The 24,002-nt window shown below is 39.6% G+C and overlaps 1 protein-coding gene across 1 annotated transcript in view; it reads right to left on the minus strand.

Annotated features, from left to right (window-relative positions):
* Positions 1-24,002, minus strand: part of LOC309676867 (transcription initiation factor TFIID subunit 4-like) — a gene marked incomplete at its 5' end in the record, with an annotated part of 144,626 nt that overhangs the window by 95,178 nt on the left and 25,446 nt on the right. Inside the window, 3 exons of the mRNA XM_082489518.1 lie at positions 3,091-3,260; positions 11,189-11,303; positions 15,527-15,632. Coding sequence (XP_082345644.1) covers positions 3,091-3,260; positions 11,189-11,303; positions 15,527-15,632 — 391 coding nt within the window. The remainder of the gene's footprint in view (positions 1-3,090; positions 3,261-11,188; positions 11,304-15,526; positions 15,633-24,002) is intronic.

A 24,002-nucleotide genomic window follows, 5' to 3' on the forward strand; every position in this document is an offset into this window, starting at 1 on the left:
GACGTTCAGAATGTCAAGGACTAGCTTGTAAAACCTAACTAACAGAGCGTTCCTACCCACCAGGAAACAGCTTATGAATGAATAAAAGTGAAACAGTTACAGATTCCTAAGGTTATTTTTCTTGTTTCTTTCCCATAAAAGCACACGAAAAAGCGCGGCTCTTCCAGCGTTATTTATTTGTGAGGGTCTAATCGGCTTATCTTGCCCTTTAAAGAAACACAACCCATCTTACTAATAAAGACCTAGAAAGTCTGAAGGGTTTGTATGCACCTGAGCACGCACGTGCATGAAGCACGTCAACCTCTGCCTCTCAACTTCCCAACAAGAGGAAGAAAAGCCTCCCAACTCCTGTGCTGTGCTGTCACACAGAGAGATCGGGGCTTATGGTTTCATGATCCTGAATGGAATAGCGAAAGAAATAGGTTATCTGCTAAGAAATACCCTCTCTTGATTTTGCATCAAAGAAGAATCCGAAGGCGCGGCAGCCCTGCCTTCCTACGCGAACAAATGGCAGCGATTACCAGCCAAAGATGGCTAGATACGGAGCTGGATAAGGACGCGGGTGGGAAGCGGATGAATATCTTCGCATTAATCACCTTTCAGTTACTTCTTCCATTTAAAAGGATCAATATTAGTCATTTAGATTTAAAATAAACTTTGGATGACATCGCTGCCAAGTTACAGTAGAGATAAGAACGCACAATATATTAAGAAACCTCTTTCATTATAACTTTGAGGCATTTGGCTGGTGGTTACTGCCAAGGACTGAACAGCATCTGCTCTCACTTTAGCAGTTTATACTCCGACCCTGGTGAATGGAAGCACAATCTCTGAAACAGCCTTTGGGGAACACTACTGAGTTGCTCGACACAGCTCTTACTCAGAAAAGAGAGGAGGAGATTAATATTACAGCGAACTTGAAAGATCTCGCTTCTGAGAAAGGAGAGACGAGCGGTTTCCTAATACTGTACATAGCACAAATCTCCCTTTTCCTAAAACATTAAAAACGTGCCCTAAACCTAAAGTGATCGTTAAATGTGAATAGATTTAAAGGTAGAAAATAGGTCTGTTTAAGTCACATTCAGGTAAAAGTAAGGAGAACCGACGTTATTTTACCTCCTTTGTCAACAGGCCTAACGAAAGCAGAAGGAGGAGGACTCACGGAACATCCTTCCTTTTCCCCCATGCGCTTGCGAAGGTCAGCGCCTCCTTCGCAGAGCCCTGGTCTGTCCAGGCACAGCAACACATGGCAAGACTGAGTTTTGCCGTGAACTTACAATGTCGTTATTTTAAGTGCCCAGTAGCACAAACTACTAAATTTGTGTGTGGTCCTGTGCAAACAACAGATCTGGCCACACACAGTGAAAACCAAGCTTCTAAAACTTCAAACTCGGCTGAAGGAATTCTCTCCTCAAGAGCCATAGATCCCAGATAGTAGCCACTAGTGAACCCCACAGCCACTTTCAAAACTATAAAAGGCTTCATGTAAAGCCAAAATAAAGCTCTAAAAGTGGCTGCAGGAGATCACTAGGAGTGGCCGCTCTTCTGGATTCACTGCTTTTGAGAAGTAAATCCCTGCAGCTGCTTTTAAAAGCTTTGGAAGTTTCATTTCAATTATCAAAGCCAATAAAGCTTCAAAAACAGCCATAGGGATTTGTTCCTCAGAGGAGCAAACCCCAAAAGGCAGTGATGAATAGTGTGATGGGCTCTGTGGCTCTTCAAGTATGTACAGATTCCTGTAAGTCCTGCACTTGTAATTACAGCTTCGTGGTGTGCAGCAATTGTTACACCCAGACAGTTCATTAAGGCTTATATGGCAAATTCATTACTGATTTCCCATTCTTTTTAACAGTTTTATGTCTGTTTCCTTTTTGTCTTCTTACACCTGTATAAACTACGATGTGAGCATCCCTCACAACAGTTTCTCAAACAAGTGTCATGAAAACCTTGCTGGCTTCCTATCTCAGGTGGTGGTACTCCATCCCACACGGTGCTGCACATACGCGTTCCCCGACTGCGTCACGTAATGCCATCACCGCATCATCGCAACACAGTAACTACGGCATGCAAAATAACGCGTTTCTCGGAATGAGAACTTAAAAGGGCGCCAATTAAAATGCAAGAGTGAAGCTTGACAATAAGTCAATGAAGAACTTTGCCTGCAAGTGCAATATAAAAAGGCTTCCATTAATTCAATGAACATAAACATACGTAACATTTCAGAAGTAACCGTGTGGCTTCAAAACCTAACTGTACTGATTTGTTACAAGATTTTGGTCTTATCTTTAAAATTACAAGAACTAGATCCCTACAAATTTTACAAATTTCACTAGTGACGTAAGGACAGTTCCAAAAGAAATCTATGATTTATGCCCCAAAACAATTTGAGCTTAGTATCTCAAGACACTGATTGCTCTGACAATATTGCCAAAATTATGGTAAAAAAGATATGTTAAGGTACTAGAACATATATATATTTATGCAGTATGTCATATAAATACATTCTGAGCATACTTACTAACCTTAAAACATCACTGATTTTGAATAGTTATTTTTTCTACTAAAGTTTTTAACTTCTATTTTCAAATGGCAGATAAATAAATACACCTTTTGGAAAAAATGCTGTAAGAAAATCACTAGCAACTTAAATAGATGCAGGTGTTAAGAACTGGATAACTGGTTTGTATGGGGAAAGAAAATCTTGACAGATAACTTCAACATCCTGTTAAATGTTATTCACAGGTGTCCTCTGTGACCTGTACTACTTACTTTACCTCTCTCTTTCAACCTTCTCATGTGTAAAACATGAAGGAGGATTGTGAGAAATAATTAATGTTTGCAAAGAGCATTGAGATCCTTGGACATAAAAAACATGGGGAAAGCATGAAGTATAAAAGTACCAGTATACTATTTTTTTTCCAGCTTGAGATAACAAAGTTACTTTCATCACAAAAACCTTGAAAGTTTTGTAATACAAAATTATGTAATAAAATTCTTAAAGAACAATCTTAAGTGCCCGGCACACTCTCTTACTCAGAATCACCGAACTCCAAAGGGAACACTACCAAAAGGAAAGGACATGTTTCTCACCCGTTTCAAGTATGCGTTTATGTAGAGGTATAGCAGCAAGAAAGGGTTCATCTTTACAGGACTGTATCTGGGTTCCAACCAAGTCAGAGTTGGTAGCCATAATTCGGGCACTTTCTTCATTAAGGTTAACGCCAGCCATAGAGGCAACGTCATTGATGTCATCGTCATCTCTATAATGAAAAAAAAAAACACAAACCAAACCCAAATCAAATAAAAATAATTCTGCATGTGATATATTCATTTTGTTTATTATCTGCTTCTCCGAAAGTAATCATCAAACAACGCGCCCGGTGCCTGGGCCAACTTGAGGCACAGCCACTAGCGTCTCCATTTTCACAGCATATATTCTAGGTTCAGAAATAACTACACATTTCTCTGACCACATAAGGCAAACTTTAGAAGTGGGACAATTTGTCTGCAACAGAAGGTGTGACAGAGGTGTCTTTCCTTCATCTGAGAGACAGTGATAGCAACGAAACCAGGACGGTCAGGAAACCAAGGGCAATGATCAGCACTAAAGACAGAGCATTTGGCTATTCTCTTTATGCTGAAAACTAGGAGTAAAATGACAAAATAAATAAACCCCGCCCAGACATTAAAAGCAAAACCATGAAGTTAGAATCCTGCACTGTTTCACAAGGTCCTGTCAAAATGGCCACCAAAGCATTTTCAGCAATAGCCAGGAAAGACTCTTCGACCATAATGAGTTCATAGGTAAGTTTGGTTTCCAAGCGTGGTTTGACTATGCGCTGGTATTTTCTCGGGCAACACACAAGAATCAGTTGAACGTGTCAACTGGTTTTCGAAAAATGAGCTGCGTTTGGGAAGGTGCAGCACTTCCCAGGCCACTGTTTGCCCTGCAACACCCTTCCTAACAGCTTGAAATACCGACTAATAAATTTGAGTTTCCATACCTCTGTCTCCCAAGCATCTTTTACCTCCTGCCTCTACGAGGAATGACTCATAACTGGGGACAGAGCCATCTGTTTTTAGGACATTCTATGCAGGAGCTATTACTGAAACAAACACTCTATTTCAGCATATTCTAGGAACAGTGACACAACCTTCGAGAATATATATATGGCAAATATCCACATAAATCCAAGTCTAGACTCCAACTACTGCATCGAGCAAAAAAATAAAAGGTTAATTTAAAAGACTTTTAAAAAATTATTACATAGCTGTCGTCCTATGTACCCTAGAATACTTTCTGTCACTTGTTACAAGTTTAACACCTACAGTAAAAACCAAAAGCTGCAAGTAAGGTCTGAGAACAAAAGGAGACAAATCTAGAAATCCATCAATCTAGGTCCCCCCTGTCCTGCCATACATGTCCAAAGGATCCCTCACCTAGATCCGCCCTGTCCTCCCATACTCTCCTCGATATCTGCACTAGAGCAGCCAATTTTGGTGGAAGACTTTTATGGTTTGTTAGATGTTGGTTTTATCTTCTTTTGTGAGAAGAAGGGATTTTTGTTTGTATAAACCTGGAGAGATGCGCTGAACACTTCAGGCAGAAGACTGAAAACTTTACAACGATGGTCAGAAAAATGCTACAGAAATGAGCTATTATTATTTTCCACGAGTGCTAAACACTTGATTTCTTCTCTTAGAATGAAATTCCTGAGGATAGTGTCACAAAACTGATCCCCTGCCTTGATGGTTTTCATGCCGAGTCTAAATAATTTCCAGGTTTGCATTTCACATGGTATGTATGCGATACTCATAGGAGGGTCACAAGAGCCGCCCTGAAGAACTGGGCTCCTACACATTCAGGGCAGAGATGACCGACCCACTCGCTCTTCGGCCTTGTCCTACCAGTTGTGAAACTGCCCCCAAATATCACCGCTGATAAATATACTCGGCCACATAACACCTACAGCAACTTAAATATTCAGTGACGAGTTCAGAAGACTCTAAGCACAAATGAAAAACAGCAACTAAAACTGAAAGAGGGGAAAACCTAAGATTTTGGGAGGTTAGAAACCTCAATGCTTGAAATAGAATGAGCATCCCAAGGTAATCCACCCAGGGCTCACAAGGCCCAAACCCAGCAGGGCTCCTTAAACCACGGCAAACCTAAATTCGTGTAAAGGCAGTTACCACAACACAAACTCAGAACTATGTAAGGTAGCGGAGGCTAATGGAAAAGAGACTTGAGCCCAGAATGTCAAAATAAAGCTAAAACCCACCAAACTACAAAGCATTTACCAGCTTGTACCGTTAAAAAAAATAAAATCCAATACTGATTCCCGGTGGACCCTCACCTGTCTGTGGGTGCGAAGGCGGCACTGCTGCCCCACGGGGTCCGGCAGTGCCCGCGGAGGGGACCTGACTCAAACGGCCATGATAAAATACCCACCAAGCAGGACGCTCATGCTTTCTCCACAGACAGCCCCCATGATCTCGCCAGCTTTCGCAAGCACTTCCTGCACAACCCGGCTAGCAGTAACAGTCTCAGGCCTGCATTTCCAGATCAGTTTGCCAGGACTGAGGTACTTCCATCTCCTTCAAGCAATCATCCACACAAAAAATCAAGACCGCACTCTTGACTTCAAGAGCACGATTTTAAAGAGAAGTCTGTACTTATCTCGGCTTTTACTTAATAGCTGAAGAAAGCACAATCAATCTTTTACCTTCCTTCTGCTTAGCATTTTAGCTATTCCAATTTTTATTTAGAGTACAGATCTGTAACCACATTATAAATAAACAAATTTTGTCGGAAACAAAAAAAAGACAAGTAATTTGGTCACAAACCAGGATTCCAATGAAATTATCAAATCAATGGAATAGCATTTATAAAGACCATCACTGAACCTCCTGGACAGACTCATTTCCTCCCGTCTTACATTGGCAATCTACTATCTGTGAGTTCATCTATTTATTTCTTTTTTTAATGTTACATGGAAGATAGATATGAAATACTCTGCCCTGGTGAGGCCGCATCTGGAGTACTGTGTCCAGTTCTGAGCTCCCCAGTTCAAGAAAGACATGGATCTGCTGGAGAGGGTCCAGCAAAGGGCTACAAAGATGATGAGGGGATTAAAACGTCTCTCCTACGAGGAAAGGCTGAGGGACTTGGGGCTTTCTAGTCTGGAGAAAAGAAGATTGAGGGGAGATCTTATTAATGCTTATAAATACTGAAAGGGAGGGTGCCGGGGGGATGGGAACAGTCTTTGTTCAGTGGTGCCCAGTGACAGGACAAGAGGGAACGGGCAAAACCTTGAACATAGGAAATTCTATCTAAACACGAGGAGGAACTTCTCTCCCATGAGGGCGGCAGAGCAGCGGCACAGCTGCCCAGAGAGGTGGGGGAGTCTCCCACTCTGGAGCCATTCCAAACCCACCTGGATGTGTCCTGTGCCACTGCTGGAGGTGCCCCTGCTCTGGTGGGGGGTGGCACTGGGGGAGCTCCAGAGGGCCCTTCCGACCCTGACCAGTCTGGGATTCTGGGATTCTGTGAAATGTTTCAATCATAGTTGGGACTAGAATTTTTTCAGTCTAATAGGAACAACTCTATCAATATATCCTTTTTGACTTTGAGGAACTTCATCACAAAAAGAGCTTGTGTTTGGATACTGAAACACATACATTCTTGCCAAATAAGTTGCTGTAAAAGTCAACTTTTAAGTCCAGATGAGTCAGTTTTCACAAGTCATTCCGTGGAACAAAGATGCCATCCAGTGGTCGTCCAGATTGATGATTACTGTCTATCTTTCCCTTTTCATCTCAGCACAGTATTTAACAATTTCATGTTTCTTATAATACCAGACTATAATACTGTGCTCATACTCATTCCACTGTTTCAGTAATTATTTCTGTTTTTTACTGAATTAAATTCCAAGTCTCATGGGATAAATCTAACATTCCAACATTCATGCTATGTTTACGAAGACAGCATGGGTTCTCAAAATCTTTCCAAACACAAGCTATGTCTTAAAGTAGTCTAAGAGTTCGATTCTTCCTCCTATATTCAACCTCTTGTAACACTTCTCCTTCTCCTCTTCACTAAACACACTCATGCAATTACAAAAAAACTCTGAACTTATTTGAAAATAAGAAAGAAAAAACAAAGTATTTGCACAGTTGTACGTAACATGCTTCTCAGATTCTGTTTAAATAAGAGAAGCCATCATAAAAATCTGGTAGCATTTTCTTTATGAACAAATCTTAACTGCACAACTGCATATTGTCTTTCTTTCTCACGCGCTTTGTAAGACTTGAGCCAATGACGTCCAGATCTGCAACACTGAACTGCTCCCACATAAGCCTGAAGAATACATAAAGCAGCTGAGACAACATTATCCTATTGATTCCTCTCTCTCTCAAAAGTGACATTTCATGTTGTTAGGGCGAAGTCCCAACGCGTATGCAAGACTCTGAGCAAGTCTACAAATTCCATGGATCACAAGATCAGAGACCAACAACAATATGTTGGGTAGAAATGGTGACTGGAAATTACAGTAACAGCCACCACTACATTACATTTTACAATGGCATAAATTCTATTTACACACATTTATTGTAACGCTTATTCTGAATTTCAAATGCATTTGATGGCAGAATATACCACATTTGCGGTCAGCGTTTTTCTTTCTTTTGAAAAATATGGAAAAAATATACACGATCACCCTATAGCCTGAAATATTTATTTGGAAAAAAAAAAACAAACGTAAAGCTTAAAGTTTTGCATCATATACCATTTTGAGATGAAAACTTTGAAGTTATCCATTAGCTACTTACACCTACATTAGCTTTCCATCTCTCCTTAACGGACAGGCTGCTTTGCATATTATTAGACGTAACGTCAGGCTTTTTGAGGCATTTTGCCAGAACTATGTTATTAAACTTTTATTTTTAAAAATAAAAATAACAGGCAACAGATTCTTTTGGCTAGGCAAGAGAGGTCTGAAAACAATTTTTTTTATTCCGAGGTAGACTCTACTTTAAGATGTTGTCAGCCAGCAGCATAAAATATAAATACTGAGGTAAGCTTCAAATTATCTCAGCCACTTCACAGAACTGATTCCAAATAAAAAACCCAACCCATCACATTGGCTGTATAAAACCTGATACGGACAGGCTCCAAGAGGTTATACGTAACTTCGCAATGCTGTTTCGGAACAAGAAAGGTTGCTGTGAAAAGGACGGAGCACTTGGCTAGCTGGTACTCTATGGCAACATATCATCATGACACACATTAAGGGAACGGTCCTGCCCACCTCTTGCCTCATTTTACATGCGATGCCACTGAGCCGTACTCAACACAGTTAGGAAGCGGTAGGATAATACAATACTAAAAACATGTATCTCCATCCTTGGAGATACATAGAAGTGGACAAGTCCCTGACCTAACCAAACCTGCTCGGCCTCAGAAGTTGGACTAGTTGACCTCCCAAGGTCCCTTCCAACTGAAATTATTCGGACTCAACATCAGGGGGAACGAGTGTTTCCACTAGTTCTTTATATTGGCCACAATCTCAACTACGGGTAATAACGACTTTGAGAGTCTGCTGCTTTCGCTGCCATCAGTGGTAGACTACGTTAGCGGGAGCACTGAGGTTACCAAACTAGACGATGATGTACCCAGCTATTGCAGCCACCTACGCAGGCTCCTAGCAGGCTTCAGCTTCATCTCTCCCACCTACAGAAATCTCTAGCTGGACTATTAAGGTATGAATGTAAGTCTGGATCTCTACTGTAAAACAAACAAACAAAAAATTACAAAAAACGGAATTAAAATTTCCATCCTTCGGGATTAACATAGTTGAAAAGTCAACTAAATGAAGTTGTCTGTAGTTCCCTCTGAAAAATCTAGTAACAATAAATTTTAATACCGAAAAAGGTGACATAAAATTTCACGAATACAACCACCTTACATTGCAGAAGTCTTGGGTTGAAAATTCTGCGTCATAGAACAGCTACTATAGTATCCAGTGAACTCATGTAAGCCGTTTTATAGTTCATTAATAAATGCTGACATTAAAGGCTAAGCTGTAATTTGCAAAATTCCTAATTGCTACAGCTTTTATGTAATTCCTTCCTGTATTTCCCACAGTCCAGAACATAAGAAATTTAAAATAACAAAGTTCACATTTCCATTTCTAGTGATCAACACTTTGCTCACAAGAGTGAAAAGCTCAAGTAAGTTATTTTAAAGAAAGCAGAATATAAAATAATGAAACAAATATGCAATAATAAAAGACTAAGGGCAAAATAAATTTATACATAACACAACTATTTTTCAAAATTCTTGCTTTGCTTTAGATGCCAGTTTGCCTTCTGGCTAAAAACACATTCTTCACACATGCTGGGAATGTTGAGGAAAACTAGTCAGCATTCAGAGGATTAATACAGATTTCCAGCTCTCTGCCTTTAGGCTCAATAGTCAGACATCTATTTGTCCTCAGGAGAGGTTAGGGGTTGAAATGCAAATACGCAAACAACTGAATTCTTTGTTAAGATATCAAGAAAAAGCTTGATCTTTGCTGCCGTTTAATAAATCCTTGCGATTTTATGGACTTATTTAAATGCAGCTTTGTGTCTTACTATTTTGAAGGAGAAAACAATGCAAGGAAACAAACACATTCATTCCGACTAAAATTTGTTCTCTAGAGGAAAAATGACATACACTCTTGACAGCTTATTTACCAAACTCACTAAAGATTTATTGATTTATCAATCAGTGCCTTGAGCATTTGCTTCTCCCCAAGGGAAAATTAACAATTCCAGCTAACCTAATATATTCTATGTATAAACTAAGTGAATGCAAGAATCAATCCTGGCACAGTTTACAACATCCAGTTAAAAAAATGCTGTCCCTTTTGGTGTATGTAAAATTGAAAGCTATACTAACGAAGAATAAATGCTCATGTTGCTTACAAACATAAAAAATACTTATTAAGACAGTACAATTGAACCCAACAGACATTTTAAATCATTTAAATACTCAGTGGGAGGCAAAAGCATTGGAAAATAAAAAATTGAATGATTTTGCTTCTAGATTAATACTAAGTACTACCACTATTAGTTGCAATACTGACATGCCTCAAAGCAGAGATATTTCAAAGAGCTACAAATTCTCTTTTACTTCACCTGCAAAAGCCTAAGCCTGAAAATTAATTACTGGTTTGATGATGTCAGAGCAACATAAGAGTTCCAGAAGACGGAAATGAAAGCCTAGGAATATTTTGTCATGTAACAAAGAAAGAAAATGTTTAAACACAAATAAAAAGTACTTTCATCAATGGAGAAAAAATTAAAATGATGGTAGCGAAAGCAAAATGCAGCCAACACTAGATTAGCTTTTCACTACAAAGAGTAAAAATATCCAAAATCTAGATATGTATATAAAAAAATAAAAGTTTGCAGTACAAAAGAACTGGCGTGGCAGCTCAATGCATCAATGCCACCGTGCCGAACCTCTGCAGCACCTGCCCACTCCAGGCACCCAGAGAACGCCCCCGCCTCTGCCGCCCCAGTGGGCACGCGAAGCATAGATACAGCAACGTCTTCTCCTCAAAACCAGGAACAACAATCCTACACACACACACACACACACACACACACACACACACAAAAAAAAAACCAAAAAACAAAAAAACAACCACCCCAACCCCACTACCAAACCCCCACGGTATTCTCTCTGTGCTGATGAGGGAGAGCTGCAGCTCGGCTGCAGAAGCCCGTCGATAGGATGCCTTGTCGTCACAATTAGTATCTTCTCAGCAAGATACGTTCTGTATGAACCTTAGAATCCGATATATAAAACCAGCCATGTTATTTTTAAAAACTTCATACACGTAATTCCATTTACCAGGACTTTTATAATAATCCACCGGATTGAAGGCTTTAGTAAACATTAAAAAGTGCATTTTGAGAAAAATCCTCAAAACGTGTCCTGACCCGCTCCCTTTTTTTTAAAATAGAACCAAGTAAGGAAATTGCCACCCAATCACGGGGAGAAAAGGCAGAATTCTTGTAAAACACTGCCCCCTGCTGTTACACCAATTCGGAATTCTATTTTCTATTTAAGATCCGCCCCCCCCCCGCTCCCTCCCCCCCGCATTTCTTTTTTTATTATTTTTTATTTTTTTACCTGAAAGAACCACCTCCAGGGTCATTCAGCTTGTTTTTCTGATTTGCAGAGACCTGAACACCAAAGCCCCCAGGACTTTTGCTGGCTTGTATTGTTGGTGCCTTCCCTACTGTGCCTGAAAAACACCAAGCAATGTTATTATGAGCTGTCTTAGACAATTTACATCAAAGAACCTTCTGTCCAGGAACTAAATTTAACTGTCTGTAAATTGCAAACAAAGGAAGTTATTATTTTTAAAGATTACACTGCTGAAGAAGAACAATTTAAAGTACAAAATTTATATTAGCATTACAGTTTGTTCAATATTCACAAAATACTGAAGATTCCAAAACTGAAAACACATCATGGCTATAAGTGTGGTTGCAATTGCCAGTAAACCACTTTTCTAGATAATTGGCACAGAATAAAGCAGCAGAATTTGAAACGTTCTTAATACCGATGCTTTAAGTCACAGTCACTCAGGGTATTAACTATGCCTTTTACATTTTTTTTTTTATATAGTCATTGCTCTTTGTTGCAGTGAAAAACATGTATTTCCAGAGTTGAAAACATTAATTAAATATTTTTAAATGTTTTATATTGTATGTAAAAGAAAAAACACTATTGTAACCCCCCTTGTAAAGGTTGTCTTTTTCTTCCTTACTTTGAAAATGGTGATTTAAAAGTAATTCATACCTGTACCTAGACTTTACAGGTCTATATGCAGAAGTAAAATTGGGCTTTCTAAATGAGCCGAAGCGTGGTGGACATTCAGCTTCTTGTGACAGTAAATTAAAAAATGGGTATTAAATCTAACCAAAAATAATTACAGATTTATCTTGCTAATTAGTAAATCAACAGACCTGTAGTAGTAATATTATTAAAAATATTGTATCAGTATGCAACTGAAAAAGCACTGACAAATGAAACTTTGGGAGTAAGCCCTCCTTTGCTGCTTAAACACAGGTTTACTTGTGTTATACTTTGTGTTTCCTTTACTCCCACCTGTGTTTTGCCATGTGAAAATAATTAATTCCTATGTCTACTTGACTTAAAAGATCTCACCTTCTTGTGTATCACTCAATTTTATTGAGCGTTACATACACACAGGGTTTGAGACTGAGAAGCACATGAAAGTTATTCCTGCACATCTATGACTCTATTGCATATAAATGACATGGTATGAACCTTAGTTCTTTCATGAACTATAAAAACCTGAAACACAATTATCCCAACAAATCCTTTTAAGAACACTTCTTTGCTAAAAGAAAAGTGTTAGCTTTGAATGAGTCCACTATTACTTTTTTTATTTTGAAGTCTTCATCAACTTCAACATACAATGTTAAAGCAAAACTGATTTGACAGTGTTCGTTCAGTTCTTCGATCTGTATAAATAAACTCTTGTGCGGGCTCTCACCATTAGCAAATACAAAACAAGGTTTTGGACTCTAGGCTCCAAGCCTGGGAACAAAAACATTTTGTCATCAGAATATTCAAGGTCCATGAGATGTCACAGATAGCATTAGTTCATGGACCAGACAATTCCTTTATCTATTTCGGATGAACTAATTGAAAGGTTTTCTACTAAGTGACTGGAAGGAAAGAAATACATATAATACAAATAATAAAAATTAGCGGATCTTTGCTTTCTACAATTAACATCTAGGAGATTAAAAGTGTGATAACCTTGAAAAGTATTGCAATGGCAAAATTAAGGTAACAGTGGCACTCCTCCAGAATTAACATTATACTCCTTCAGAACTAGTATCAATGGGTTGTTTTCTATAGATGGTAACTTTCGACCAAAAAAACCACCCCAAAAAGGTACAGCAACAGAGTAGTTAACTTGTGGGTCTCGGGAAAACAGTATGTCTACACTGGATATGGAAAAATTAAGCCTCACTTTCTCTCACCCCGTGTATGTATAATTCTACTCAAATGGATCTGGCAAAATAAATATAAGGTTGGGGATGACTTACAAGTTTTCTCGTTTAAATCTCGTTTAAGCAGTTAGACACAAAATACGGCTAAAACATCCATTTGTATTATGAGGCATGGCATGGTTTGAAAATAAAAATCAACTGTGGGCCTAGATGCTTCGTGGGATTGGTAATGACATACAGAGTCTTTCACCGCTGGGTCCTCTTATTAAATTTTAAGTAGCATAATCTAGAGAAATACATTCAAATTTAGGAGCTTATAAATTCCTAGTTGTATTTCTGCACAGGTTAAATAGCTGCAATGAATACTCTGGCTAATTATTTTATTCTTGGGCTCAATTCCCTGATCCATAAGATGCAATTCACCTAATTATTATACTGATTAGTGCTTTAGTAAAGGAGCGTGAATTTTTCGTGCAATGTTACTTCCCCTGGCATGGAAGTAATTTTATTAATTTAAAAGTCCTTAAAGCCTGCCAACCTTACCTATACTACTGTTTTAAAAAGCATTACAGCCTGTCCACGTGGATGCATTAATATCAACGTAACGATACATTACCCAAGGAGATTCACTCCTGCCTGAGAAGGAAAATGCACCATTCTGTGCAAGTCAGCCCAGTTCTGGTCTAACTATCCTTAAAAAGTCACACTCCACAAAATCGTATGACTGTAATTTTCTATATAGACCATGTCCTTTTTCCAGTATCTTACTTTCTTCTACGGGAATGCTTAGGCTAGTATAAAATATCATTATACCTGTGTTCACAGTAGCAAGTTTTAACAATATAACAAGACCAAAAAAACGGGTATCTGACAGTGCCATCGTGGCATTTCTCAGAGCTGCAAGCACACAGGGGGACTTTTCCCTAGACGAGGGCTGCAGGATGAGCAGGAGGAGTTTTACAACGGGATGTTTTCTAAGTTTCTGTTTGCTTTGTCTGTAATTAAAACAATACAGCGGTGGGCTTAAACAAGCTTGTAAATAGGCATAAGCTCACCTGCAAGCCGTGCTTTGCGTGAACTGCCCTTTATGAACCTTTTCTTCCTTAAGCCAAACTGTCAGTTAAGTTGTATTTCATCGGCTGATCAATGGTTATCATGAATAAATTCCTATTCTGAACCCACTGTTTAAAAGACAGATGCCACTCTCATGCAAATTCTTGGCACTCTGTTGACATTCACCACTTAGAGACTGAACAAGCAAAGTGATTCGATCACCCTTCACTCTGAGACACGGTCAGAAGTGAAAGTTCAAGCTCTAAGATGCTGAACACCTTCCCTGGACTCAGGACATGAGTATCAGTGCTATCAAATACGCACTTTTTATGAGAAGTAAATGGATTTCTTCCTAACCGGGAAAAGCAGCCTAGAGGATCACAGCGACAGCTTGGTCTCCAAGTCCATTCAACCTCTGGATGCTCTCAAGAGAGCAGAGCAAGCAGAACATCAACTGCTATTAACTGTAATCAGCGGGGGGTTTGATGCTTTCTTTTTCCGAGGCGAATAGAAAAAGACCAAGCAATAAAGTCAAATAGGCAGCAATAGCTTTTATGTGCATTTAACCTATTTTGATTTCTGATTCAGTACCTAGAGATGACAAGCTCTGTATTCCATTACAAACCCTCAGTCATCTAAATGCCCACATCCAAAAGGATACTCTCACACATAATCAGGAAAAATCAAAACCGAGCCTAGCAGGTCTAGTGGTGGAAAAAAACAAATGGATATTTGCTAGAAAGTAAGAAGGCTTCAAGAACCCTCTTAAAAAGTGTGATGTATCAGCCAAACGGATGGGGAAGTTGTGTACAAACCCCACCTCGCTCCCCCGGCTCACCGTGGCATGCCCGGCTGCCGCAGTCCCTCTCTGACCTCGCCAAAGAGTAAACATACTGGCGGGGGGGGGGGGGGGGGGGGGGGGGGGGGGGGAACAAACCCAAAAAAGCAAGCGCGTGGGTTGAGAAACGTCTCTGGGACTCCTACCTTGACCTCTGTAGCTGCAGAGACAGGGACTACCACGTTCCACGTCAGGAGTAAGAGTTAAAAGTAGGATGATTAAATTGAGGCATCCTCTAAGCTTCAGGAAAAAATGAAGAATTTGTTTCTCGGCCCAGTGTTAGAGCTTAGGCCAGTAAGAGCCAAGTTCCTGACTTCCTTCAGAACTTTCCATGAAAAACTGCTGAGTAAGGAGCTAAGCGTGTGAGAGTTTAGTCCTACGGTTGTTCCAAAACTTTTCACTGTGTTGGTCTGAAATACCTTGAAACTGCAGAGTGAAAGCATGCATTCCTCAGCCAGTACGAAGTAAAAAATAAATGTAAACCTGCCAATGTCAACACTGTAAGTTTTTCCCATGCTACTAGTTTGTAATTACAATGAAATTCATACAAAGGTAACAATCTCACTAGAACATTTAAACCCATACCTTGTGGTCTAATGGTCTGAGTTATTACCACTGGCATCCTAATCTGGGTAGTCTGGCAAGCAGGGTTTCGTTTCACAGTTTGAGCAGATGTTGACTGGATAATCTGCTATTATTAAAAAAAAGTATACTTATATTATACTCTTTATACACAAACACACACAACGTAAATATACTAATACCTGTAATTACTAATACAAGCATGTGGATCTCTCAAAGCACAACCAGCTAGTGACAAAAGTCATATCCATGTACCGCATGCGGTTGTGTGTGTGTGTATATACCTATTTTGCCGTTATGCTTTGAAAAAATCAAATAATATTTGACACAAATGTCATACGTCACAACCTTCATCAAAAATATATTTCAAAATAGTAAGATCAATATTGAAGTTTAGACTTTTGTCTTCAGAAATTTTACTAGGAAGAAAAGCACTTTTGTAGAAGAAAAGGCTGCAATAATTTTAGTGGTATCCACCTACAACCATTAGGCCTTTCGCTATATGGCTACGCTTTTTAAAGAAAACGTATACTAACATTAAATTCTAAAATATTACAGGTTCCAAATTCAGATGCACATAAGAAAGAGAACAATGTTTTGCGGTGATCATATACTATTCCTCTTTTAAATGCTAATTGGATATTCTCAAGGTTTCACTTAATATTAAGTCAAGTTCTGAAGTCCTTACCCAAAACTGAAACTGGGTTAGAAACTTAGAAATTGACCTGTAAACAAATCAAATAAAAAAGAAAAAACCTGAAGGGGTCATGTCTAAGCAACAGCAAAACGTATGTTCACAAAGTCAGGGACAAAGTAGGCACAGATGTAATGAACAGAAGATTCAAAAAGACGAGTGGATGCTGCAGAGCTGGAAAAAAAATCCATAAATAAACTCTGAAAACAAAACACAGGCGAATAGCTGCGAATGAGATTACAACCACAACTCAGGCATGACAACTGCAGAAGTCACGTGCTCTTCACAGTCACAACTATGTTCCTCCCGCTGGTTCCGAAGGACGCGTCGCAGCCCCGCGCCGCTCCGCGAGGCAAACGGGAACCACCGCACCTTTATCCAGCACCAGTCACAAAAGCGCATCTAAAACCATATTACCTAGCTGAATAACGAACGGCCAAATCTCTGGCTTCAAAGCGTGCTATGGAGAAAAGGAGAAATAGGATTTTCAATGAGACGTAAAAGTAAAGAATGAAGAGGCTACAGAGGAAATCGGAAATTGTTCCGTCAGCAGGAACCGGGGCTCCCAAATCGGAAGAGAGGAGAGGGGTGAAAACTACAAACAAGAAAAGAGCAACGAGGGAACAAGACCTGTAATGTAGTCTGGAGGAAAAACAAGTAGGGCCGTTCTCAAGTTACGAAATTGCATTCCGTACATCCTAAAATATTAAAAGTTGTAAAGTCATCATAAACCTGTGGATGTAGAAGTATTAGCAATAGCTACCTTGCAGAACGAGAAGAGGGGAAAAAAGATTAAGGATTCGTCTTCATCTATAGACACTGAAGGAAAACGGAGCTTTTGTACTAAGCACAGATATGGAGCAAATGGATGGGAATTTACTTGGTCAAGAGGGGCAGTGAGCAAATAGTGACACTCAGAGGGCAAAGAATAAAGCAGCTACCACGCTTAAAACCAGGAAAGAAATAGAGGCAGTAAGTGAAAATAAGGGAAAAAGTTGAATTTGACTGCATTTTGATGCACAGGAAACATGTAGGAGCGTATTTTAATAAGTAAGGAGACAGAATAGCCCACAGAAAAAAAAAGCCAGCCCTACATTGGTATGAAAAAGGCAGATAATGTTGCCACTTCTGCAATAATTTATTGGTAAGTTTTCAGGGAATAGTGAATAAAAGCAGCCATACCTTAACCGGCCAGAAACCAGGCCAAAAAAGGAGACGCATGGACAGAATTACTATCTGGTATTACAGTAACCGTCTGCGATTAGATTTTTTTCCTCTGTGAAGCAAGCAACTCCTACAGTTCAGAATCAAGCGCTGTTTCACCCCATTAATATTTTCATGTGAATGCCCTAAAAAATAAGCCACTAACACCATTAAAGATAGGACAGTATTTAACCATTTAAGATGACATAAATAATGGCAACATTTTTTTTTACTATGAAATACATTAAAAAAATGTCCTTTAACAAGAACCGTAGTAGGAATTCAATGTATGTAAAAGCGCTGAAAGTGTAGAAAACGACTGAGAAATGAACTTTTCCAAGGGGCACGGATCAAAATCACCATCTCAAACTCCAGACAGAAACCGACCAGCACCAAGCACGTACTCTCTGAAAGAACAGTTGCACTGAACTCAGCGCAACATTTTACACTAATTTAAATTCCAGTTTCTATACAGTTTGAAGATACATTTCAGCCCAGATGCAATCTTCAGATCTGGAAGTGATTAAGAAATGAACGTTAGCAATTTGTTTCTGAAACAGAATGTGTAACCTTCTTCGCAGGCAAACAAGGGACCTAGTAAAAACTGATGAATCAGAGGTAATTGACCCTGCACTAAAATCTATCAACAATCTAAACCACCCTTCATTAATTAAAATTATTCAGACTGTTCTAATCCTCTTGCCTACTTTCCCAACAGCATAAACATTACTATTATGTCCTTAACCTGGCCTGAAAAGTGTAGACAACGAACAAGGCACTAACAAGCTAGCCTGGGAGATTAACAACTTAATCGAACTATTTCTCACAGCCCACAAACACACACTATGAGCGTACCCCATCCAATGTTATCGATTCATATGCTGAATCAATGGTGAATCCCAAATGATCAGTCCATAAGCACCAATTTACTAACCCGGACTGAGACAGAAGATAAAGAAATGGATGTTTTAATGTACTGAGGTTATCGGAGACATTACTTCAGCCTTCAGAGAAGGGGAGATGTTCCTGCTGTCTGCAACAACCTAATGAGAAGATGTAGAGAAGACAGAGCCAGGCTCTCTCCGAGGTGCAGAGCAGAAGGATGTGACACAGTGGGCACCAGCTGGAATATGGAAAATCTCAATTCTTATATAAGGAAAAAAAAAAATGACCCCGAGCGTGGGCAAGGACTGGAACGGGTTGCCCAGAGAGGCCGTGTAATCTCATCTTGAAGATACTCAAAACATGCCTGGTCAAGGCCCTGGGCAACGTGCTAACCTGTAAGCAGGAGGTTGGGCTAGTCACCTCCAAAAGTCCTTTTGCCAACCTTTTACCACTAAATCCATAATCATAGTATCAATGATCTTATAAAAGCCCTGAGTCAGAGAAGGTAACAGGACAGAATGCACAAGCCTTCAAAGTTTACAGAAACTGTTCATCATTCCACCTCCACTAAAAAGGAGGGAAGCCAATTCCATTATTTCCACCACTGAAGACAGCAAGCACAACACCAGAACAGTAACTGCAAAGGCACAGAAAATAGAAAAGATTTAATGTGATTTAGCCATTGCCTGGATTTGATAATGAGCAAAATTATGATCAAGAAAGTGCCGAGACAGCAAGTGCTGCCATATACCAGCTTATTCCTCCTCAATCGAGCAGTCAAAAGTTGAAGAATCGCCTCCTGCCCTGCTGCACTTTGGAGCTCTTCAAGGAACACACTGAAGCAGGAAAGTCATGGCATTGCTTCTCCGAGCGCAATACGTGAAAAGTTACCTAAATATTTTTTTTCCATAAAATAACTTTTTTCTGCAAAGTAAGACGCACATCTCTAACAATGAAAGTGTTCTCCCTCTTCTTTTATTTCTTCTTCCCGCTTCTTCCCTTAACCGTCATCTTTCAACTCCAGCAGTCACACTCACTTTGATTCACCATTTGTCTGCTCCTCCAGACAAGTTCCTTCTCTCACTTCCCAAATGCTTCAGACTTCTACTCTGCCATTTCTAAAGTTCACTTTATTGCCACATCTGCAAAAAGGGATGTTTACACAAAGGGGCTTCCACAAAACAAGCAAACTTACAAAGATGAAAACAGGATATTTAACAGTCACACCACTAATAACCAGAATAACAAAGCGGTGACAGCTGAAATACTTATTTTTCTTAAGGCCCTTCTTCCAAAAGCTTAGATTCCGTAACTGTAAGAGAATAAAGTATGAGAGCTTTCTGGTCTTCATCTCAAGCCAAAAGGTGACAATCATACCATGATAGGTGTGAATCTTCTACCATAAATTCTATTGCAGGACAAAGAACAGAGTCGTGATGTGAACACAGACCAATAACTAACAACGGAAATGACCAACAAATACAGACTGAGAAAGAATTCAGCCAAAGCACTTAAAATGTATACAAGTAGAAAGACCAGTAACTTCTGTTCTTTCTCTTACCTAAACAGGAGATGCTAAATAAAAATGAAAGCTGCTAGCTACGAACCACTGGAAGGAAAAGGCCTTTAGGACAATTAGATTGGAACTCACTGCTAAAGTTTTTGGGGACAAGGATTTTGCAAGGCTCGGCAATCTCGATGCTCCTTTACCAGGGCAGATGCACAGGGTCCCAACGATACGCCTCCCCTTACTTGACAAGGGCTGCAAAATCAGCCTGACTCAATTTACATAAATCACACTTTGCAACAACAAAAGCACCTGATCCAAAAGCTTAAGCATATCCAACACAGCAATAAAAACATAAGCACAGGAAACAGAAGCTTCTGCAAAGAATGGAAAAGAAAAGTAAATTTTGAAAATATATCCTTTACCAAGCATTTTTTCTCTCAATTAAGTTAAAAAAAGCACTGCGGAAGGAAGAAACAAGCCACTTGTAAGCGTACAAAATTCAGAATGGCTGTGGTCTGATATGACATTTATCTTCACTCATGAGTAAACACTTGCTAACTCACTTGTGGCTATGCCACTTGTGATTTATCAGTCTACTCACTCCTGAAGATAAATGTCATATCAAACCTCAGCTATCATGTAATCTGGCAGCATTAACTTACAATGTTCATGCTTTTATGGGCCTAGAATTCCTATTTACCATTGTTTACCATGCTGTAACAGTAACAGTTACAATTTTTCAACAGTGCCTGAAAATTTGCGTAAGCAATTGTTTTTCTTTCCAAAGAAAAAAAAAATTGACTTTTTTAAACCTCAGCACGTACTTTTTAATTTTAATATGACAACAATATTCTTCCACTGAGTAAATGCCTTCAAAGAAGCAATGAAGAAAAATAAAACCAAAAGCCACTGGATCACTTGTCCCATCTGCTCCCCAATTTATTACACAATTCTTCCTACAGCATTTCACCTGGTCTAATTTTGAACATTTTCAGTGATGGCTTTTTCATCACTGCCTATGGGAGCCTGATCTACCATGTAATAATCTGTCTTACTGTAAGGATATTTCGCTTTATATCCTGCCTAAATCCTACTTTGCTTAATTATACTGTTATTTATATTTACGCTCTCTTAGACCGCTCTAAATAATTCATCAATATACTTTTATGTTTAAACCCTTAAATTATTTTTAAACATTTTTTATGCTCCCCTTTAGCCAGTGTTTGCCCAAGTTGTGCGGGTTTAATTCTCTTAGGCTTTTCTTTTAGTCTTTGCTTTCAAGTCTGTCCTTTAATTGCCATCTTTTGTTACTGGTTTCCAAACAGCATTCATTGCCAATATCCTCCTTATATTACGGTACAGCCCGCAAAATTCTGTAAGTAAAGTCCATGATAACAACTCAGAAAACGACCAGGCCGTATTTCAAACAGGCATGCAATTTGTCAAGTATAGGCGTTGTTCCTGTTAATGGATCCCAATCGTCTACTGCTCAACAGCCATTTTTATTTAATTCCAAGTCAGCGACTAGATCTTTATTTGCTCATTAATAGAAACCACTCCCTTTAGCCAAACAGCCATCTTTTACTCTTCCATTTCTAAGCTGCCTTGCACACAGGACAAAAAGAAAATTAGTTCCTGGGAGTCATTAAAGTGTGTTGTTGAATGATTGTAATTTGTACAGAAAACTGATGCCAGAGAAAGCTTCAGCAGAGAATTACAAAGCAAAGCAGACTATCCCCATAACATAATGCTCATTCTGCTGTTGTATTGTGCTTCCAAATTCCATTACTCTCTCTCACCTTCTGGGAGCCTCCAACCACTATGACAGTCCCTGGAAAAGTCTCAGTAAATGTTTGAGCAAATACTACTCTAATTTTACTTAGAAGATGGTGAAGACTCCCCTCTGGACGCTGCATGTTTTCCTGCAGCAACAACAGCCCAGATGTATTTCTATACATCTTTCCTAGTCCTAGACCTGCACAAATCTTTACACTGCTTTGCATATAACCAAATTTGTTTTCATCAAGATGGATCACTTTGAATTTCTTACTGTTTCTTTACCATTTAAATTTAAATAATTGGCTTCAACCTTCAGGAGCACTTTCTCCTAACAATACAGTATCGACACAATACATAAGGTGCTAATTGATCTCCATTACTCATCAATCTGCCTACAACTTCTACACATTTAATAAAGAACGTCTCTCTTATTCATAGAGATTTTATCTGCTCTAACACCCAGAACAAGACAGGTAATGTCTGCATATATAAGGCTATAGAGAGCTCCTGCCCCCTAAGAACGACAATTTAAACAAACTTTGAACATCGCACTTAAAACAATTAAAAAAATTGATTGCTGGCTTATCTCATTAGTGCCTCATCAATAAAATATTAGTCTAAGATTATTCCCCTTTTCCCCAGCCAGTAGTAGTTACCCGCACTAACAGCTCCATCTAGCTCTTTAGAGCACTGCTTTTTCAGTTTTGGAACACGATTCCAATCCTTTACAAAACAGGAGAATACAATATTCTCCTCTTTCACCTCCACGAACACTATACGTTTTAATGCCGAAGTCTCCTTTGCGCCATCTGCGTTGCACGCTGAACAGCGGACACAGAATTCCCCATTCGCGAGACACCTCGATACAACTGGAAGAAGCATCGCCACATCTGACCCCTTTGTAAAACAGAAAAGTCAAAAGAAAGGAACAGCTAACAGATTCTCCACATTTTAAAAGAAACTAGACTACTGTAAACTGGCTGGGATGAAAGGATCTGAATTCCAAAACAGGCTTGCCCTTCTGCAGCTGGACAGTTTGCACAGCCAGCTGGAACTCTCTCCGGTGAGCTTCAGGCTGGGAAAATCTGGAGCTCGGCCAGTCTCCTCCATCAGCGCTGGCCACCCTTAGGCAAGCCAGCTGTAATCCTCCTCTGCCGGACAAGTCCCCGGCAAGATGGCCAGCAGCTCTTTGCTGTGCTCTGATTTCGGGGAGCACTAAGAAGTGTGAAGAGTGCGATCAGTGTCACCACAAAAAAGCCAATACTTACAAAAAATTACGAGCGTGACACAGAGGCGCCGCTGGGATGTCTGCCTGGCACCTGAGCTGATGGTTGCTGTGGTATACATATATATTTTTTTACACAGTAACTCTTTATATCTGATGCTGCTCTTGTCTGTATGCAACTAATTTGAGGGCCATTAAGAAGCGCTTGGTTAATGTAATGTTTGCATCTATTAACTAATTGCTGATAAATTGGAAGCAAATACAGACAGCCAGTTTTCCAATAAAGACAATAAATTATGATTTTTAATGTATTCAGTTCTCCCTAAATATTTTCTAGAAAAGGAATAGTATTAGGCGTAGTTTTGCTTTGCGCAGTTTGCCACCTTTTGAAAATGTAGCAGTCGCTTCACCTACCCAGTGAGATGAAAATTCAGTGCTAGCCCTAGACCTCCGTACAGACAGAAAAACAACTTCTTTTGCCTATTGGATCAATCTCCATTATATATTACTTTAGCAGTTTTCAGCTCCCTCCTGTCGCAAGGGTAGGCCAAGTAAGATGACAGAGCAACTCTTTGTTAATCTCCACTCAGGTTCACTTCACCGTGGCTCGCTCCGAGTACGCTTTGACATGCGGGAGAGACACAGAAGATGGCAATCCCATAAATTTGGCTTTACCCCATTCAGAAAAGAACTCAAGAACTGTAATCATAAAAGTAAGAATTCCTGTGGACTTACTGACACATTTTTGGTCTAGGTCAGTGCTTCTCAAAAGATGGGGTGCGACCTGCCCAGTAGGCACAGGAGTGTTCAAAGTGGGTTGCAAAACATTGGAAAAAGGCCCGTTACCTGGCAGTAGGTTAGTCCGAAGGCTGCAGCACGAGATAAGGCTAGACTTACTGGCCACGAACATTTACACCTGTAAGGAACCTGTCAAAAATGGACTTTCCCCAGGACAGGGAGTAATTTTTACACCTATCGCCTGCAATTACAACCAGTCCTGCTCCCCTACCTGGAAGAACAAAGCGGTTGTGGCTTCAGTCTTAGGAAACATGGACAAATCAAAAAAGAAGTCACAAAAAGTCCGAGGAACACCTTTCTAATTAATACAACAGTCCAGAAGGGGTGGGGTGAACCCATCTTAGAAAAAGCAAGAATGCAAGTGGCTGAACAGCGAGCAGCTGAG

This window comes from Vanellus vanellus (assembly GCF_965231255.1).
Source record: "Vanellus vanellus genome assembly, chromosome: 12".
NCBI classification, from domain to species: Eukaryota; Metazoa; Chordata; class Aves; order Charadriiformes; family Charadriidae; genus Vanellus; species Vanellus vanellus.